This window comes from Carcharodon carcharias, chromosome 8 (genome assembly GCF_017639515.1).
Source record: "Carcharodon carcharias isolate sCarCar2 chromosome 8, sCarCar2.pri, whole genome shotgun sequence".
NCBI classification, from domain to species: Eukaryota; Metazoa; Chordata; class Chondrichthyes; order Lamniformes; family Lamnidae; genus Carcharodon; species Carcharodon carcharias.
The window spans coordinates 42,931,925-42,952,560 of NC_054474.1; the positions used below are offsets into that span (position 1 = coordinate 42,931,925).

The 20,636-nt window shown below is 40.6% G+C and overlaps 1 protein-coding gene across 1 annotated transcript; it reads right to left on the bottom strand.

Annotated features, from left to right (window-relative positions):
• Positions 1–716: 716 nt before the first annotated feature.
• On the bottom strand, positions 717–1,403 carry neurog1 (neurogenin 1). Its single transcript, XM_041194374.1, has one exon. The coding sequence runs from the start codon at positions 1,401–1,403 to the stop codon at positions 717–719; it is 687 nt and encodes a 228-aa protein (XP_041050308.1).
• Between the last annotated feature and the right edge of the window lie 19,233 nt (positions 1,404–20,636).

The following is a 20,636-nucleotide window of genomic DNA, read 5'->3' on the forward strand; positions in this document are numbered from 1 at the left end:
AGAAGTTTATAAAGAACCAAAACATTAAATTTGGGATGAATACATAATAGAATAAACTCTTTATATACAAAAAAAAATACATCTTCATATGAATGCTTCTCCTTGAATAAATAAGACATGGGCATCGTGCCCAGATTGGTCTGAAACCCACGTCCAACGGCCGAGATTCTAAGAACAGCGCCGGAGGTCGGGATCCATAATGAATGAACCCCGCTTCTTGTCTCCTTTCTCTGTCTCTTTCATCCTATTGTCAGGGCGTTCAAACTAAATTTCCACGCTCATTTTTCTTCATTAGGACTTTACAAATTGTAAAGCTGACTTTTCACCTCGTCTGTAGAAACAAATCTCTCTCTCTCTTTTAACCCTAAATCGCATTAAATGGAGGCTGATGTCTATTCTGTGATGACAGACAAAGAAAGCTTTTGTGGAAGTCAGAAAAGTGCACAGAGGGAAAAAGCTTAAGACGGTTTGAAAGAGCTGACAACTCTTTAGAGCGCTGCTAATCATTATCACTTGTAACCCCAGCATTTGAAAGAAACTGCAAATTGTCAAAATGTTCTTTTTGCGTTGCTTTTCTATCTAAATAAAAACCTACCAGTAAATAAGAATATTCTACTGGCCGTTACTGACTGAAAACTGCTTTTTATAAAGTCGGTGCATGCAATTTTAAGGCATAGATGTGAAACAGTCATTTGTGGGTCTTGGTTTGATTCCCCTCAGTGGTAATCATTGAAACAGGAAACTTCATTGAGAAAATCTTTCTGTATAGTGCGGAAAGAGATGCTGTCTGATGGTCTTTTGTATGCATAGTCTTCGGAGGTGGAGGGACTGGCTGGACTCGAAGTGCAAGTGGTTGCAGATGATGGGGAGGGTGTTGTCACCCAAGATCCTTCATCACTGCCCGGGCTGGGAGGACCGATGGTTTTCAGGTACCCAGGCAGCATCACTTGCTTCCGGCTGCCGTCCACACACTGATCAGCCAGCCTTAGGGTTTCAGACAGAGCCCAGATGTAATTATGAGCGAATCGTAGCGTCTCTATCTTTGTTAGTTTGGCGTCGTCGGGGAAAGTTGGCAAGACACCGCGGAGGTCATCCAGGGCCGAATTCAGGTTGTGCATCCTGTTCCTCTCCCGATCGTTGGCTTTTGTCCTCCGGCTCCTCTTCACCAAGTGGATGCCGGCTTGAGGCTTTGCTTTCGAGCGGCCTTTCGGCTTGCGCCTCTTGTCTCTCGGGTCCTCGGCCCTCTCTGGGTTTGAGCTCGGTGACTGGCTGGCGGGGAGCTCGGCGGACGGGGTGCTGGCTGACGATGAAGGTGATGCAGTTATGAAACTTACACTGTCTTCTTCATCAGTCAGTGGGAAGGAGAGCTCGCTGTGCTCATAGTCAGAATATGTGCAGTCCATCCTGCAGAGAGGAAAATAGGGCATGAACATTCAATTAATATGCTTCACCTTAACAGAAATGCTTGCAGTTATTTGAACTGGCATTTTAACTATCCAGTGGTAGGTAAAGTTTCAATAAAATGTAGCACGGTGAAATATGCTCTAATACTTACATTGGAGACCGAATTAACGGGGGGCGAAGGTGTAAAATCCAGCGGATTTTCTGAGGCTCCTCCCGTTGCAATGATTTCTCCTAAGGACACGCGACTTCAGTTGCTTTCTTCTGATCTTGGTGCAATAAGCTCGTGTGAGCAGCGAGTTTGGCACACGACTAAATAAACGGTTTATATACGCTCTGAGACAATAACCCCCATTCCCCGCAAAAAAAGAATGAATTCATCAGGTCTGTCCCGTGCCACGCTCTGATTAACATAAGCTTTGTCTCTATATTTCCCCCCACCCACCACCCCGCCGCCAACCCCCGCCCCCCCCCCACCCCCCGACCCAGCATTGGCGGCGTCTCCGGGAGCGTGCCTTTAATTATTACACCGCCCTACCGACCAATGCCAGCACCAATTGGGATCTGTGGCACGCGAAATGGGCCAATGGGAGCCTGCGCCTGCATCGCCGCCACGCGATCCTGGGCCCCGCCCCGGGTGAGGTTCATTAGTCCGGGACGGAGAGCCCTGATTAACCCCGCAGGTCAGGCACGCTCCTCCAGCTCACAGCCTCCACCACACAGAGAGACAGAGAGAGTCAGCAACATCGTGCACTCATCGGGGACAGGACTGGGTTTTTTTAAAAAGTGTGCATTTTACACTGACTAACAATTTACTCACCACTTTGTCCAACCATTGTCCTTGTGAATTTGACTCGTGAAGTTTGCAGCGTTTGTGAGAAAACTTAGAAGTCCACTGCCTTCAATTTAATAACTCGCTTCAGATTTAAATCTGCTTCAAAGTGCATCACTACACCAGTGTCCGATTATTAAATCTTTGCTGGAGTGAGTGGCGTTTTAAAATTTAGACAACTGTGTGTTGCTTTAAGTGCAATACATTTTGGTTTAAAAAATGATCAAAAATATAAATATATATTTTTATATTAAAAATGTCCATCTACATTTTATAGCTGAGCTCTGTCGTGGTTCCTTGTTACATTACCTTGGCTTAGTTAGTTAAACGTTCATGTTTGCGTTTTGCCCGGTTAAATGCAATGTGCGTATCAATAGACGCATGTTACATCAGATGTTTCCGTGGATTCATACCTTCCGAACATATATGTTGGAACAATTTGTGTTATTTTTAAAAATAAATTGAGCTAAAGGCTTTTCCCCAGCGCAAATCTATTTCCTAACACTTACAAACAGCTTGAGAAGAGCTTGGTCATCTTGTGCGATAGTGCTAATCAATAGCTGCCCCTATACTGAGAAAGACGTGCACATAGCAACATGTGTACTATGAATTCTGGGGTGATTGGTTCCAATATCCTTGTAATAGTTCAGGAGATAAATGACTAGTAGAAGATTCGAGGTTCACTTACTTTCGACCGTATTTATACTGAAATCCATTCCAGAGACAGTAGATTAACTGTGCGTAGTTGTCAAGGATAGAACAAGAAATTAACAATGCCACTGTGCAGCTTGCTTCTTTATAGGATGTAAGGCTCTTGGGCAACTTTTATAAGTTGATTTCCATTGTGGCAAAACTGCAGTAAATAGTAAAAGGAGAAAAATTAGCCTTAAAACCAGCCGCTTCTTGCGAAATTAAGGATCAACCCAAAACGCAAAGTAATTAAACAGCCTTGGAAATGTTTTGTTGGATTCGTATATATGCTCAAATTAGTGTTTGGCTGTGTGAACGGTAATTTGTTCAGTCACAGTAATGTAAAATGTTTACACGGGTTCACTGAATGTAACCACTTTCTTATTTTTGCAGGCTACTTTTTGGTATCGTGAATTGAAACACTTACAATGCATTTTAAGACCAAAGCCTACAAGTTACTATTAGCGATCAGAAAATCTCAAAAATATCACTTTAAAGCCCCACTCCAAAATGCTGACAAGTATGCCAAATTAAATGCAAAACGCTAAACTTTCTGGGATGGGAGAGCATGTCTCCAGATTCCACAAGTGGGGGGGGGGGGGGTGGGGGGGTAGAAATCTCTTAGATTACATAAAGTATTGTCTCATTCTAAACCTGCCACTGCACACTGGCTAGCCACTCTTTTACACTTGAACCGTATCATGCATTTAAATTGTGTACTCCATTTAGCCAAACGGCTAAACTCGTGCACCTGTCGGATAACTCAGCCGTGTCAATGAGACCTTCATGTTTATTTTCCCACAACCCTGCCCTACAATAACTGACAATTAGAAGGGCAGCAGTTTACAGGGGCCGGCCCAAGTCGTCGCTTGAAGCACGTTATAAACTAAATTGCAATATGGAACTTTTATTTTAAAAATGTAATATTTCAGCAATATGTTTTCTTATAAGAGGGTTGTTGATTGGGAAGCCCAAGTTCGTCAGGTGTCAGGAGAAGCGGAATTAACTTCCTTTCTCCATAAATGACTTTGGCACTTGAGCTGCGAGCGGTTACACTGAGGCCTGTGAGCTGCACGTTGATCATATTAGATTTTTGGCTCCTTGTAATCGAAACAGAGATTCTGGTAAAGAAAGAACTTAGATTTATTTACCACCTATCAACACCCTCAGGGCGTTCACAAGCTCTTTACAGCCAATGAAATACTTGCAGGCAATTTGCGCACAAAAAGCTCCCACAAACAGCAGTGTGACAATAGCTAAATAACTTGTTTTAGTGATATTGATTGAGGGATCAATATTGGCACGGACACGGGAGAACTCCGGTCTCCTTCTTGAAAATTATGCAATGAGATATTTTATACTCACGTAAGAGGACACACTAAGCCTTAGTTTAACATCGGATTTGAAAGGCAGCACCTTGGACAGTACAGCATTTCGTCAGTGTCAGCCTAGATTATATGCTCAAATCTTTGGAGTAATACTATGTATCCCAAACCGTCTGCCTCAAAGGCAAGACTGCTACTAATGAGCCACGGCTGGAGATAGACGTGACCTCCCTTTGGGCAATACTGTGAAGATGGAATTGTTTTGCATCAACACTAAAAATGGTATAGCATGTACTCTTAGTAGTAATGTTGAGCAGAAACGAGTTCACACCGATGTTAACGCAAATAAGCAAATCCAGTCATTCATATTTATGAAGCTCCATAACTCCATTTATTGGAAACAACCCAAAAGGGCTTCACATACGACGATTTCCTTTGAAATAGAGGGATGTTGCTATGTTAGCAAAATGTAAGAACCGATTTGCAGGCAGTCAAATCCCACACCAACAATTGGATGATTGACCAATAAATCTGCTTTTGGTGTTTTGATTCAGGAAGGAATCTTGGTCCGGTTAAAAGGAAAACTTCCTAAGCTTCTTCAAACAGTGTCATCGATCAATCAGAAACATAGCAACAAGCAAATATGGCCTTAGTTAAATATCTCATCCAACCTGCAACAGTGAAGTACCCCCTTAGCGCTGCACTGATGTGTTAACCTAGATGATATACTTAAATCCCGAGTGGGAGTTGAACCCAGAACCTTTCAACTCAGAGGCAATAGTTCCAACAGCTGAGCTAGCATGATGGATAAACGGCTCTTCATGAGAGTTGCAGCCCACACAATGCCCTATTGCAAAAATAATCAATATTATTACCGTGTTGATGGGTGACAGAAATGTCCTCTTAATTTTAATAAAAGCAGATTGAAGGAGATTGGTGCATGAATGTGGTGGGAATCGGTATACAGCGACAACACTTAAACGTGCACTTCACTGACTGTGAAGTGCTTTGGCAGCACTGAGCTCGTGAAAGCCACTATGTAAATGCAATTCTTTCTTTTCCTTAGAGGATACAAGTTTGAAAGAAGGCCAGGTTTATAGGATCATATTCTTCATTTCTGTTTTTGTAGGAGTCCTGTGTGAAATGCGTTGGGATAGTTTCAACACTTTCTGGTGGAATGGTCCATGTCAAAAATTTGCTAACGAATTGGAAATGCATTGTGAATGTATTAAAAGGAACAATAAATAAATACCAACGCAATAGTGTAATGTATTGGAAAACTACGTAACGCTTATAGTGACGATCATTTATATCTCTAACTGCCCAGTTAATCCCCCATCTCAGATTTGTCAATGTTGTGGAACGAAAAAAAAATCTTGGGTATCTTTTTTTATGATTGTTGCAATTGGTGGAAGCCTGAGAATAATTTGTGTGCTTTACCTGACTGTCGAAGGTAACTGGTAGAGTGTGGAGTTTACTTCTCAATAATAGAGATCATCAACATTGCATTTACTTGGGACCTGCTCTGAATCCTACTCGCGCATGTTTCCTCGTTACCTCTGGACATCTTGGGAGGTTACAATTACGTTATGTGCGATATTATTTATGTACAGTTCTTTTGACCAGCGCACACATTGCACGTATTTGTACAGGGTTTTCAGAATTTTTGCGGTGGATGAAGGAAGACTCTTAATTCGATTTCTAAAGTGTAATTGGTTTTAATGTATGTGTAAATGGAGACGCTCTGCCCTCACTCTCTAACTTGATACTGTTAAAAAATATACTTAGCTTCTTATTTTCTAGTATAACCATTAGAAAGATTGTCTGCCAGATGTCACTCTTCGTAATGAGGTCTTTGTATATTTTTAACTAGAGCACATGACGTCATCTCAGGAGGTGCTACTTCCACCATGAAGGCAAAGTAATCACGAGACTTCAATGGACATTTGCTATGTTTGCAATGTGGCATTTGTGACTGTCATTCACACAGAAATAATCAGAAAATAACATATAAGCAGATTGCACATGGTCACTGTGATTTTACAAGCATTGCATTGGGGTTCATCGGTAATGTCCAGGAGTCCTGCAGGAAATATTCTCACGAACATATGAACATGCAAAGCAGGAGCAGGAGTAGGCCTTTCGGCCCTTCCAGCCTGTTCCACCATTCAATAAGATCATGGCTGATCTTAATGTAACCTCAACTCCACATTCCCATCTACCCCCCGATAGCCTTTCACCCTCTTGCTTATCAAGAATCTATCTACAGCTGCCTTTAAAATATTCAAAGACTCTGTTCCCACTGAAAGAAAGTTCCAAAGACTCAGGATGCTCTGAGAGAAAAAAATTCTCCTAATCTCTATCCTAAATGGACGACCCCTTATTTTTAAACAGGGACCCCTAGTTCTAGATTCTCCCACAAGAGTAAACATCCCTTCCACATTCTCCCTGTCAAGACCCCTCAGCATCTTATTTCAATCAAGTCGCCTCTTACTCTCCTAAACTCCAGTGGATATAAGCCTAGCCTCTCCAACCTTTCCTCATAAAATAACCCACCCATTCCAGGTATTAGTTTTGTAAACCTTCTCTGAACTCACACCTGAGTTGGAGTCAGCGCATTTCCCCCCTCCGTCGCCTGCTGTTAGTGTTCACCGAGCTGCCCGGCCAACCCTCAGTTTCCAGAGCAAGATCTGCATCTGGAAACTTAACCCATTGTTTTTTTTATTATTATGTTAACAGGCCTGCAATATATCCCAAGCAAATTTCAGCTTTCAGTCTAAAGCCTTGAATTTAAAAAAAGCTCCGTCACTCTCACACTACTTTCTAATTCAAACTAGTCTCTAGACTCATGCTTGGTACATGTTATTTTCAGAATGAATTTTGTCAACACTATGAGTCATATCACAGTCTTCGTGGTCTCAATGCACACATGCCAAATTCAGTCTACAGTCTCCAATTGTGAGGTGTTTAGACCAATAATTAACCAACCCCTTTAATCAGGCAAAGTACAAATAATCAGTCGTTTCTCATGGGTCTCAACATTTCACTTTAGTAATCACAACCATAAGAATTCTAGATAATTATCTTGCCAATTGTGTTATGCTGTAAAAACAGACCTGAAAATGCCAATTAATAAAATGTTGGTTAGTCCTAGCGTTTGGGAAGGTTGTTCCACCGGAGATGGTTCATCGGTACTTTACAGACTGGCGTCTGTTTCACAGTCTAAGGTTTCTGTTAAGACGAGTTGTATTGTGTCACCAAACAACCTCACAGGTTGTGCACACGACCACCAATTACTAACTGACTGCTCCATAACAACTTAATTACTGTGTTTTTAAAGTTCAGATTTCCTTTAAAAACTCAATCTTCTCTGATGCAAATCGACTGAAATGCCCAGAATAACAATTAATTAAACAAAGCGGATCAATTCATTTTAGTGTGTGTGTATGTGTGTTTGCATGTGCAGCTGTATATGTTTGTGTACATGTTTGTGTGTGTCTGAATGTGTTTTGTGTGTGCATATGTGTATTTGTAAGCGTGCCTGCATGTGTTGTGTGTATGTATGTGTTTGTGTGTATGTCTGCCTGTGTGTCTGTATGCGTGTGAGAGCCTAAATTTGTGTTTGTGCGCGTGCATGTCTGTGTGTGTATGCCTGTTATGTGTGTATGTGTGTGTGTGTGTGTCTGTATGTGTGCGTGCACGCGTGTGTGAATGTGAGAGGAGCTGGGGAGGGGAGGAGGGGATTCTTTAATTTTCAAGGAATAAATTTAGTATGATAGTAAGCCGATCGTCCGCAACGCCCTAAGAGTTAGGATTTCATACAAGGCACATTGATGAAGTAGCAGTGAAATAATAAAGTAATTCACGGAATATCATTAGCACTGGAAACTTCAAAATGTAATCATATCGGTTCTAAATGCTGATTTAGATTTTAGTTACAGCTTTCATTTTGATGCTGAAATCGAATGAATTTGGTTATACAACGGGACAGGTTTATTCATCATCCATAGGTTTAACTCTCCAAGTACAACCTTCTTGCAGTCACTGAGAAGATTTACTTTGTAACATTATAGCATACTTTAAAACATTTACTTTATAAAATAAAACCTCCGAAATGTTATTTGTAATGTTGCGCGTAGCGAAAGTCCTGGTCTTCACCTTTTTGTCATATTTGAAAATGCGAGAAAACTAATATACTCAAATGTTTATTCATTTTTAAGAATGAAACTTTTCTAATAGTAAAACTTTCCTATGCAACTTCCTCTTTATTTGGATTTGCAGCAATATTTTAAAAACATTGACTTGAAGAGACAGAGAGCAGTGTAGTCTGTAAAGTACACACTTTTAGAAAGTCCTTATATGAGGAGCACTGAAAATTGGGGCAATTGACCTCGTTTTGACATTGATGGAATGCTTTCCTCACTTGAAATGAAGTGTTAGAATTTCACATTCATTGGAAAATGATTTCCAATGCGAAGATGCGAAGGAGAAAACAAAATGAGGAAAGCCGGGTCAGATTGAGAGAGAGCCAGATATAGGTTTCAGAGAGCCAGAATATATGAGACAAGGAGAGAAGGACAGATGGGGAGAGAGGGGCGGAGGCATCGTTTTACACGTAGAAGTACATTTGCCAGGTTCGGACATAACAAAGAATTTCCGGGTATTTTCAGTGAGGTGCACCCTTGGCCACAGAACGCTATCGAGTAAACAGAAATCTGTGACAGGGCCGAAAGGATAGAATAAAACCAGAGTTGTTGATGTATTCTGACAGCTGTGGAATAAACCATTAATTATTTTATTTAGAACACCCAACTTCTCAGGGCCTCTGCTACTTAAAAATAGTTTAACGTGGAACCTGTAGTTTCTTTCTATTCTGCTATATTATTTCCATGAGTGGAAAAGTCATTTATAAATAATTACATAATGTTTTCGGTCCCGGGGCGAGTCCAATATATCAAAGCGATTAGCCCGTGCATTGTTCTTTCCTGCAGGCTGTCTCCTTTCAGTCTTACCCATCGTGTCGTCTAACCAAACCTCTTTCTAAACCCATTGTTTTCTCTATTCTTTCTGCTTGTTACAGTCCAATGACATTTTTTTTTAGTTCAAGCACTCGCAGCGTGAAGGGGGCTGCTGCTTCCACAATGTGCAGGCTTTCATTGTCCACGTCCACACTCGCTCCCATCTCGGTTTTAGACTTTAGGGGAACTGCTCGGGATCAAAACAGTTAGTGAACCCGATTATTGTTATCAGAAGTTATGAGAGAAAATGTACTTCGGTTAAGAGCAGGGCGTGGTTTCCCGTTTATTGTTAAAAGCGTTGCATTCCTAAAGCAACTAAATGTGCCTTCAGAGCCCTCCTCGATCTGGTGACTTTTCTGAAAAGGTTCACAAGTTGTTTATTGACGTGCACAGGACAAATCCAACTATGGCACTGATCCGCGCTTGAGCTTTTAAATGCAGTTTAATGATAACGTATCCTTCGAGTTCTGCGAGTGAACTATTTGGAATTTAGTTTCGCGCACGCTTGTTGACACCGACTTTCCTGAAATTGTAATTTTCATCATGTGAATTGACTAAATTGCTCACGATGCCAGGAAGATAGGCGTATGATTACTGACTTCTAATTGTTTTGACACGGCTTGCTTGGAGGTGGAGCCTTGCAGAGCCCTGTGGAGCGATTTAAACATTAACGATCTCGACAGTTTTGAACTACTATAGATTAGGAGAAAGGCACAGGATTCACATTTACAATTAATTAATTCGTGAGTTTTTTTTTGAGTTACAGACTTGTGCGCCCACGATATACCAGAGTATTCAGTTCAGAGAAATTACCAGGGAGGCTTTGCTCATGGGATTAGCTGCACGAAATGCAAGTCCACATCATCACAACACCCGCTCCCAGACCCCGGCCCCACCGCGCCAGACCACATAAAAACAACGTGCACACTCCATACATTTCTTAATGTCTGCAATTTGTGAGGTACCTCGAGTTAGCACTTGGAATAACCAGGTTTGCGATCATTTTAATGGGGAGGGGTGGAAAAAGCAAGAGGGGGAGAATGAATAAATATCTTGTTGAAAGTAGCCTGATCACAAATACAAGTGATTTCTGCGAGGTGCGAAAGTTTAGTTTTAGGCAGATTAGAGTTTTTGAGGGTTTTTTTGTTGCAAATATTACAGATTCAATGGAACACAGTGAAAATCGGGCATTCGATTAGTCATTTCTTAATATTCATCCAATTCTAAAATATAAAACGATGAACGTTTTGTTGGGAACGACATTGCGGCAATTATTGGCTAAATTATTGAAATATTCCGGATACTGTAATTAAAATTCGGGATTAAAATACGAAAAACACCGATTTTAAACTTCCATGTCTCAGGCCACGTTGTTTTTCAATTTGCTATAAATTACGATTCAGGGAAATATATATTTATGAATCATAGATAGGAATGTGCCGGCGAACTTGGATCAATGTTTATTGACCACTGGGATACATTGGTAAAGCGTAGACATCTTAATTGTTCGTCATCCCGACCATCGTCTGGTTACAAAGGGATTATTAAACGCATATGGATATATTGGGGATTGGAAGCACACAAATCAATCTGCTTCTGTTTAAAGAAAAGCTTTGCCCACACAAAATATAGGAACACACTTATATATATATATATATATATACACACACATATAGATAGATAGATAGATATAAACATATTTAAATGCAGAGGGCACAAACACACACAGTTGAACAAGTTCACAAAGCACAGATTCATGGACACACATATAGGAACATACAAATATGCACCAACATGCATACAGACGCGCAGAAGGACACATTTACTTGTTATGCACAAAAACATCGTCATACACGCTAAGAGCAGACTCAAGGGCACAAACACAGTGAAACTTTTAATGGGGTATGTCTATGAGGCAGAACTGGAGAAATTTACATGGCAGGTGCTTGATTCTTGTACGCATTTCTTCAGGGAACTTTAATAAGGGATAAATGATCAGGAATTAAAACAACCAACACAGAAAGAAAGGAACTGCTCAGTTTCATCGCAGCCTCTAATACAACCGACGTTCAAGTCTACTCCAACCCGTTTGAAAATCCATGAAAGACACATAAAAGTTTAACCAATTTGATTTTAAATTTTAATTTTGGAGTGCGCAATCATTAATCCAAGGCCGTAATGCGATTACTGCCCCAGAATCTCTGAGTCAGAAAGTCTGGTAGAGTTTAAAATGTTAATCCGTAGCCTAATCCTTCCTTTGGCGTGTAGAAGCGCCAGGGCCACAAGAGTTGTTTTTTGTTATTTATACTGCCGTTATAAATACAACCCAGCCTAGACAGAATAGGACCATTACTCCTGAATGGTAATTAATTCTTTACTTCAGTGGGCCAATTGTGCAAGTATAGGGCGCTCGACACTATGAGGGCTTCCCTTCATCTTAGTCGAAAAAAACAGGACGCTCATGCTTACAACAGCTATGGAAACCAATTCTTTTGTAGTTTTGTCTCTAGGATCAATGGTTTCACGGGTTCTGTTTTTAAACGTTTGAAAAGACTTGATCGGCTCAGTAGATTTTAATGATTTGCAATCCATGATCTGTTGGTGGCTCCATGGTTTAGCCTTCATATATCAGTTGCAGGACTTGCATTGTGTTGGAATTAAGTAGATTTTTATTCAAAAATTAGAAAATAAGGAATATATTATTTGCAAACGCACCCTAATGTGTCTAAGGGGATTTACCTAACTAGCTATTAAAATGCTTATGTGTATGTTTTTTTATCCACACGGCATCACCTTAGAGGTTCAAATTAACCATATGATTTAGAAGTGCAATAACTTGCATTACACAAACAATAGGGAAATTGAGAAGTGGAGGTCAGTCCGTGAGCAGGCGATCCTGCAAACTCCCTTTCAGTCTGATAAAGCCGTTGTCTGGAGGTAATGATCCAAAATCTTACAGCCTTTATGCGTGGTTCATGCTGGAACGTGATTTGTCACACAATCGGAATCTTTGGAAGCACTTTTTTTTACAGAAGCGCCTGTAAGATGGAGAAGAGCCATATGTCCACCCATTTAGCATTTGAAGTGGAAGAACCCGCGCACAAATGCATTCCTACCCACTATTAACAAAAATCTAGGATTTTCTGTCTAGGTGTCTGAGTGCTAGGGATAGATTACATAATTATTCAAGCAGTTTAGACTGTTTGACCTCAATTACTTCAATGCTAACTTTATCCTTTTTGATGGCACGCAGTGGTTGTACTTCAGAATCAGACTCACTCAACTTTCTCCGTTACTTGCTGCAGCCTCTTGAACCAATAGGTCACGTCTTAAGTGTCCTCTTGCCCTGAGTAAGGGCACTTGCAAATCACGAAATGAAACCGCTGCACTTTATATTTTATAAATATGGCTGTAGCTATGCCATAGGTATCCATTCCATTTAAGAAGTCATTACAGGTGTTATTTGAATGTTTATCTAGAAAGAATCTTCTGCAATCAGGTGTAATGAATAGGAATGTCTGTTAAGTGGGCACTCCTACCTCCCACGCGCCATAAGATGCTGAGGAAGAACCAAAGCAGATGCATCGAAGGCACTAATTCCAATAATTGTTATAGACAGTGCAGCTCACTTGTGCAGAAATATTTAGGGCCATTTTTAAGTTCAGGAGAGGCAAGAGGCGATAGGACATTCGCTTTCCTAACACCGCTTTGTAAAATTATGCCTTGGGACTACAAAGGATTAAAATATGGAAATCTACACTTCTGTGTACAAAGTTGTTAGTTATTCTGAAATCTCCCGGAGAATGATAAGAACTGGAAATGAGAATTAAAATAATATATAGTGATTCAAAATGTGACCTCAGGCCAAGCCTATGCTATGCATGCAGTGTACTGTAGAAGTGACTATCACACAATTCAAGTGCATCTTTAGTAAGTTTGTGCTTTTTAGCAGACAGATTGAGATATTAATGAATGTCTGAAAGAGCGTTCCGTGCGATGAGACACTTGGACACCTCACATTCTACTCATAAAGGTGATGCTCGCATGAACATTCTTTGTTATTTCGGTCTGCTGTACTCCAACACTATACAAGACTTCCAGCGACATTTCTGAAGCCACAGTGCCATCAGAGTACAGCCAATGGAATAACGCGAGCGTTTATTCACTAATATCCAATGCAATCGGCATTCACTGAAAGCTGGCAAAATACCCGAATGGGCCATTTTTCTGAATCTTCGATTGTATTCAGAATGTAAGAGATGTAAATAGGACTTTATGTAAAAACATCATATATTTTTTTACTCATGTTTACATTTTCCCTATACTAGTGTCAGCTGTAGCTCGGTTGGTCGTGGTGTTGCCTGAGTCAGCAGGTTGTGGGTTTAAGTTCCACTGTCGGATTTGAAGGCAGATAATACTGCACTGTTAGCGATGTTGCCTTTTGGATGAGACCTTAAAGCTTCTTAAAGTTTCTGCTTGCTTGGGTGGATGTAAAAATCGCAATACGCTGTTTTGAAGAAATACAGGGAAATGCTTGGCTAATATTTATCCCTCCAACGGCATCACGAAAACAGACTACCTGGTCATTATCGCATTGCTGTTTGTGGGACTTTGCTGTGTGCAAATTGGCTGCTGCATTTCCTAGGTTGCAACAGTAACTGCACCAAAAGTACGTTGTTGGTTATAAAGCACTTTGAGGCAACATGTATCGTGAAAAATGCTATAGAAATGCAAGTTTTTAATTTCTTTCTAAATGGGAACTGATTGAGATCAAGTAACCCAGAAAGATTCGAGGCTGCCAATGTTACTTTGTTTTCTAGAATGGTCTGCCATCTGCTGGTCATAAACTAAAACCACTTGAACAATAATTCTTAAAAATACCTAGATTTTTTGGTACTGGTGCAACTTATTCTGAAATAGTTATTGACAGGTTTTGTATAGGCTGAAATGAAAATATTTTGTTGATGCAGCAAGTTTGCTGTAAGTGAAACTTAATAGAAAAGGACAATAGAAGTGTCAGAATTGAAAATTTCAAGTTATTTACTGGTGCCTTTTAAATTAGTTACAATCACAGATGGTTCTCTTGCAGCACTGGATTCTAATTTCTCATAGATATCCTATAGAGTTGATGTTTTCACAAAACATAATGAATTGCATCTGAGGTGCAGACATAGTCCCCTGAAAATGTTAGTGAAGTGACTGTCTATTTCAGTTAGGCATTTCCACTGCTATTATTCCCTTGCATCCAGAAGTTATGCTGCAGCACAAAGTGAACAGAATTCTAGCAGACCAAAACTCTTGCCCATTTCCTTCTGCCAAACACGTCATGTGTGTCACTTCTGATCATGGAAAATACAGATACAGAAATCTTACCCACATCAACTTTATCTCTTGCCCAGTTTCATTCAATTTAGAAATGTGCCTCTACTGTTATATTACTGTTTGGTCACTACATTAGACTACTTAGAATAGGCAATCTCTCATAAATTAGTTCATAAGTTAAGGTGTCAGCCTTGGCTCAGTGGTAGCCCCTTTACCCCTGAATCAGAAAGCTTTGGGTTCAAATTCTACTCCAGAGACAAGAACATGTAATAAAGGTTGCGGAAAGAGTGCTGTCGGATGTGCCAACTTTCAGATGAGAAATTAAATTGATGCACTGCCTGTTATCTATAGTGGTATTTTTGAAAAAAGTATAGGGGAGTTCTCCCTGAAATGTGGGTCAATATATATATCTATCAACCAACATTTAACTGAAACAGATTGTCTCATTGCTGTTTGTGGGACTTTACCAGGTGGAAATTGGTTGCTGTGATTTGTTCATTACAACAGTGCTTGCATTTCAAAGTTGTAAAAAGCCTTGGAACATCCTAAGGTAGTGGAAGGTGCTATGTAGATGGAAGTATTTCTTTTTCCCTTATAATTGTTCTTAGATTTATGACCCATCAACTGTGAAGCAACAAGAGTGTTTTAAAGTTAATCAGAACATTGCTGAAAACAGAGACATGTCAAAGCTTTCTTTTCAGCAGTACTCGAGTTCTGTAGTACCAAATGAATACTTCTGCCATGTATTTCAAACTTTTCCAAAGGCCAACTCCAACAGATGGCATAAGTATACATGTGATAACCCTTGAAAGAAATGAGGCAGCATTTGAAAGAAGTGGTATAATTTCAGAGCTGAGGCTTGCACCCCTGTTTCCAACTGATATAAGGTATTTCTTTCAGACTGTTCACAGATATTTGAAGACCACCAGCAGTAAATTAGGTCGTCCATCATCTTCTTCCCTCTACCAGCACTAAGCACTATCTATATTGTTTAGGTACTAATTAGAAAGCTTAGTGAATGATTCAGCACCACAATTGGAAGTATTTTTTGAATTGGTTGATCACTTGTGCACTTGTTATAACACATTTTAATGCATCCAACTTCCAACAATGCACTTTAGCTTTGATTTTATATTCTTCAAAAAAGTGTATTTACATATTCCTATAGGGCACCTACACCAATAGTGTCATGTTTGTTGCACCGAGTGTAAGGCTTATCCTTCATTAGGCTGTACAGCACTTTGGAATATCCTGAAGTCATGAAAAGTGCTATATGAGTACAAGCTTTTCTTTTCCATTTTGCCTAGGCACCCCATACATGGAAAAGATGCACAGAAAGTCATGTCTATAGGTTGACTGGTTGCCAGTCAAAAATCTGACTACCCTGCAGCATTTAAGGAATGATGCTCTTTCCAAAAGAAGACTGACCCTTTTTCATGCCAAACTATAATTTGCTATCCAGGAAATTGGCTGCAAGCAACAGTATGTAGAATGCTACCCCTTTTTATTGATGAACATCTGGAGGTATTGCTGCAGGAAGTATAAAGAAGAAAGCTTTTTGGGTCACTGGGTTATTGTCCTGCAACATTGGAAATATAATGCAGCACGAAGGATGTGACAGAATAGATCCAGCAGATCTGGGACATGTTCAGTTAAGTACAGAATCTCATGATACACATATGTTGCCTCTTTTTTCATCAAAGGCACGGAAATAGTATCTGTTGCACCATAATTTTCTCCCTAATACAGTGAAAATAGGATGAAGAGTCCTCAAGGATGTTTTTTCATTCAGTTAGATCCTAGCTGATCTGTACCTCAAAGCTATTTGCTCAGTTTTGATCCTTATCTCTTGATACTCTAACCTAATAATAATCTGTCAATGTCAGTCTTGAAAATAGTGATTGCCCCTGTATCCACAGCCTTTTAGGAGAGACCATTCCAGATCTCATCTGTCTTTTGTGTAAAAAAGTTCTTCCTGATTTCACTCCTGAATAGCATGGCTCTACATTTAAGATTGCAACCATTGGTTCTGGTTTACCCCAACAGAGAAAATAACAGCTTTGTATCAAATCCTTTTATCATTTTAATCAGCTCAATTAAGTCAACCTTCAAAACTCAACTGGAATACAAGCCAAAGTCTGAAACTTGCTCTTATAACTGAATTAGTCAAGCCCTGGTAACATCTTGGTGGATCTATGCTGTCTCCTTCCTGAGATGCAGTGGCCAAAACTGAATGCAGAACTCCAAATAAGATCTGAACAAGGCTCTGTACATCTCAAGCATCAATTCTTAATTTTTGAATTATGAACATATGAACAAGGAGCAGGAGTGGGCCATTTGGCCGCTTGAGCCTGCTCCACCATTTAATAAGATCATGGCTGATCTGATAGTAACCTCAAATCTGCATCCCACCTATCCCCGATAACCTATCACATTTTGCTTACCAAGAATCTATCTCCCTCCGCCTTAAAAATATTCAAAGACTCTGTTCCACCACCTTTTCAGGAAGAGAGTTCCAAAGACTCATGACCCTCTGTGGGAAAAAAAAATGGCCTCATCTCCATTTTAAATTGGTGACCCCTTGTTTTTAAACAGTGACCCCTAGTTCTAGATTCTCCCACAAGGGGAATCATCCTCTCCACATCCAGCCTGTCAAGACCCTAGCAATACCCTTGGATGAGGATTAATATTCTGTTAACCTTTTTGATTAACTTTTTACCTGTGCACTAAATTTTAGTACTTTCTGTACCTGGAAGCCACATCCTTTCCCCTGTTCCACCATTAAGAAAATATTCTGGATCTAAAGTGGATGACCTCACACTTCCCTCCATTGAACTCCATCTGTCATAGTTTTGTCCGCTCACTTAATTGATGTCTCTTTGTGAATTATTTCTCCCAGTTACTCAACTTACATTGTCTCCCACCTTACTGTCATCCTCAAACTTGAAAATAAAACTTCGTTTTCCTTTATTGGAGTCACCGATGGACATGGTGAAAAGCCATGTACAAAGCTTTGGGGAACACCCATTTCATGACGTTCCAAACTCACCATTGGAATTATAAGACTATATCACATTCATAGTGTGGAAATACTGCATATGATGAATGTTGTAATAATGCTTTTAGGAAGGTAGATATTTACTGGATCATATGTGTACCCTTGTGCACTCCCCTCCTAGGTGAGACATTCAGCCCACATTACACTGCATGTGACAGCTGGACTCAGCTCCCACATTCTGACTCACATTTCACTTTATTTTTGGGCCTTCTGGAAAGTCTGTATGAACCCCAGTTTGACAACCATTCCCTTAGAGGGAGTGCAACAAAATTTCACGAGACTGATTCCTAGGAAGAGGTGGCTTGGTTGTCCCATGGTGAGAGATTGAGTAGACCAGGCCTACATTGGTTTTTTTGTGTGGTCAGGGTCTAGACTGAAGTTTTGGGGATTGCCTATTCTTCCAAAATACACTGCTGTAGTTTCTCAAAACCATTTCTCTTTATTTACAGCAAGTATTTACACATTTGGACCTCTACACAAGGTTGGAGCTTCTCCTCCTTCCAGATCTCACTTCCTTCTCAGGCATGTGATCCGACATTACTATTACATCAGCATCATACATGCTTCTGATGTTAACCCTTTACTCTACATCTTTCCCCAAGTCTTTATTGCTTTCATATTTATATCTTCCTATATCTCCCCAAAGTCTCAGACTTCACAGGGTTAGTCTCCGAGGTGCCTTGACCAATTTCCCTGATGTTGTTTTGATCTTCTTTTGAGATCGACAATATTCAGTAACCTCCCTTCTGTCAGTGTGAATGTTCTTCTCCCGGGTGACTGTAGAGCTTGTATTAAGTCTTTCTTTTTCTTCATCAGTTTCTGAGTAGTAAGCCCAAGATTCTATTGGCTTTCTCTCCAAGGATGTAACGGTGTTGTGGTTTCTCCTTATGATACCCTGGTCTGCCTCAGCCTTGTACAATCTTGGCGCTGGAGTTTTTTAATGATTGTGCCTTCCTCCTGTAGGCGTTGGACCTGTACTGTCTCCCTGGGCTTCAGCATTGGTAACTCACATGTTCTATGCCTGTGATTAAAGTTCCGAGCCTGGTTGCTTCTCTGTTCTTCCTTACACTGTTTTACCCTCTTGTGGTCATTTGTAGTGATATTGGATTTGAGTTTTTATTCTAGAGATATAAGCTGTGCTCTCAGTCTCCTACTCATTTGTAACTCAGGTGGTGAGAAACCATTTTGTAATTGTGAGGTGCAATAACTCAGAACAGCTAGATTAAGGTCTTCATTTTTCTTCAATACATCTTTGATGGCTCATACCCCCCTCCCAGCTTCTTCATCTACTTGAAGATAGTGATGTGAGCTGGTTAAACGAATGAAGTCACTCATTTGCAAAATTGTGGAACAACTCATTAGCAAATTGTGGACCACTGTCAGACACTACAATGTCCAGGATGTCACGTGTTGCATAAATTCTCTCAAGGGATTGATGACTGCTTCCACTCTGATATTATGCAATCTATTTACTTCAATCCATTGTGAGGAGTAATCAATTACAATAAGGAAGCTTTTCCCCCTAAGTTCACACAAGTCAATTCCCAGGTGCTCACAGGGCCTTACATATGTACATATGAATTATGAGCAGGAGTAGGCCTCTCGGCCCCTCGAGTCTGCTCCACCATTCAATAAGATCATGGCTGATCTGATTGTAATCTCAACTCCACATCATTCCTGCCTACCCCTGATAGCCTTTCACCCCCCTTGCTTATGAAGATCCTATCTAGCTCTGCCTTCAAAATATTCAAACTCTCTTTCCACCACCTTTTGAGGAAGAGAATTCTATAGACTCACACCTCTCTGAGAGAAATAAAATTCTCCTCATCTCTGTCTTAAATGAGTGACCCCTTCTTTTTAAACAGTGACCCCTTGTTCTAGATTCTCCCACAAGAGGAGGCATCCTCTCCACATCGACCCTCTCAAGACCCCTCAGGATCTTATATGTTTCAATCAAGTTGCCTCTTACTCTTCTAAACTTCAGCAGATACAAGCCTATCCTGTCCAACCTTTCCTCATAAGATAACCCTTCCATTCCAGGATAAAAGCAAAATATTGCAGATGCTGGAAATCTGAAACAAAAACAGAAAATGCTGGAAAAGCTCAGCAGGTCTGACAACATCTGTAGACGAGAAATAGAGTTAATGTTTCGAGTCCATAATGTTAACTTTGTTTTTCTCTCTCCACAGATGTTGTCAGACCTTCCGTTCCATGGATTAGTTGAGTAAACCTTCTCTGAACTGCTTCCAACACATTTACATCCTTCCCTATATAAGGAGACCAATACTGTGCACAATGCTCTAGATGTGGTCTCACCAATGCCCTGTATAACTGAAGCATCATTTCTCTACTTTTGTATTCAATTCCTCTCACAATGGACAATAACATTACATTAGCTTTCCTAATTACTTGTGATACCTGCATACTAACCTGGAATCAAACCAGAAAGTTACAAAAAAGGAATGAAACTGGACAGACCACCTGACATTGACCTAAGCACTGGAAAAGATAAGGTCAGTCTCAGCCCCGTCTACCCTGCAAAGTCCTCCTTACTAATATCTGGGGGCTAGTGCCAAAATTGGGAGAGCTGTCTCACAGACTAGTCAAGCAACAGCCTGACATAGTCATCCTCACGGAATCATATCTTACAGATAATGTCCCAGAAACCACCATCACCATCCCTGGGTACATCCTGTCCCACCAGAAGGACGCACCCAGCAGAGGTTGCGGCACAGTGGTATGCAGTTGGGAGGGAGTGAGCAGACGGGAGAGTCCTCAACATCGACTCCAGACCCCATGAAATCTCATGGCATCAGGTCAAACTTGGGCAAGGAAACCTGGTTACCATATACCGCCCTCCCTCAGCTGATGAATCAGTGCACCATGTTGAACACCACTTGGAGGAAGTGCCGCTTGGAGGTGGCAAGGGCGCCTGCGTGGGGGACTTCAAAGTCCATCATCAAGAGTGGCACCACTACTGACCAAGCTGG

Coding starts and splice junctions, on each gene's coding strand:
- neurog1 (XM_041194374.1), bottom strand. CDS start 1,403: ATGGACTGCACATATTCTGACTATGAGCACAGCGAGCTCTCCTTCCCA.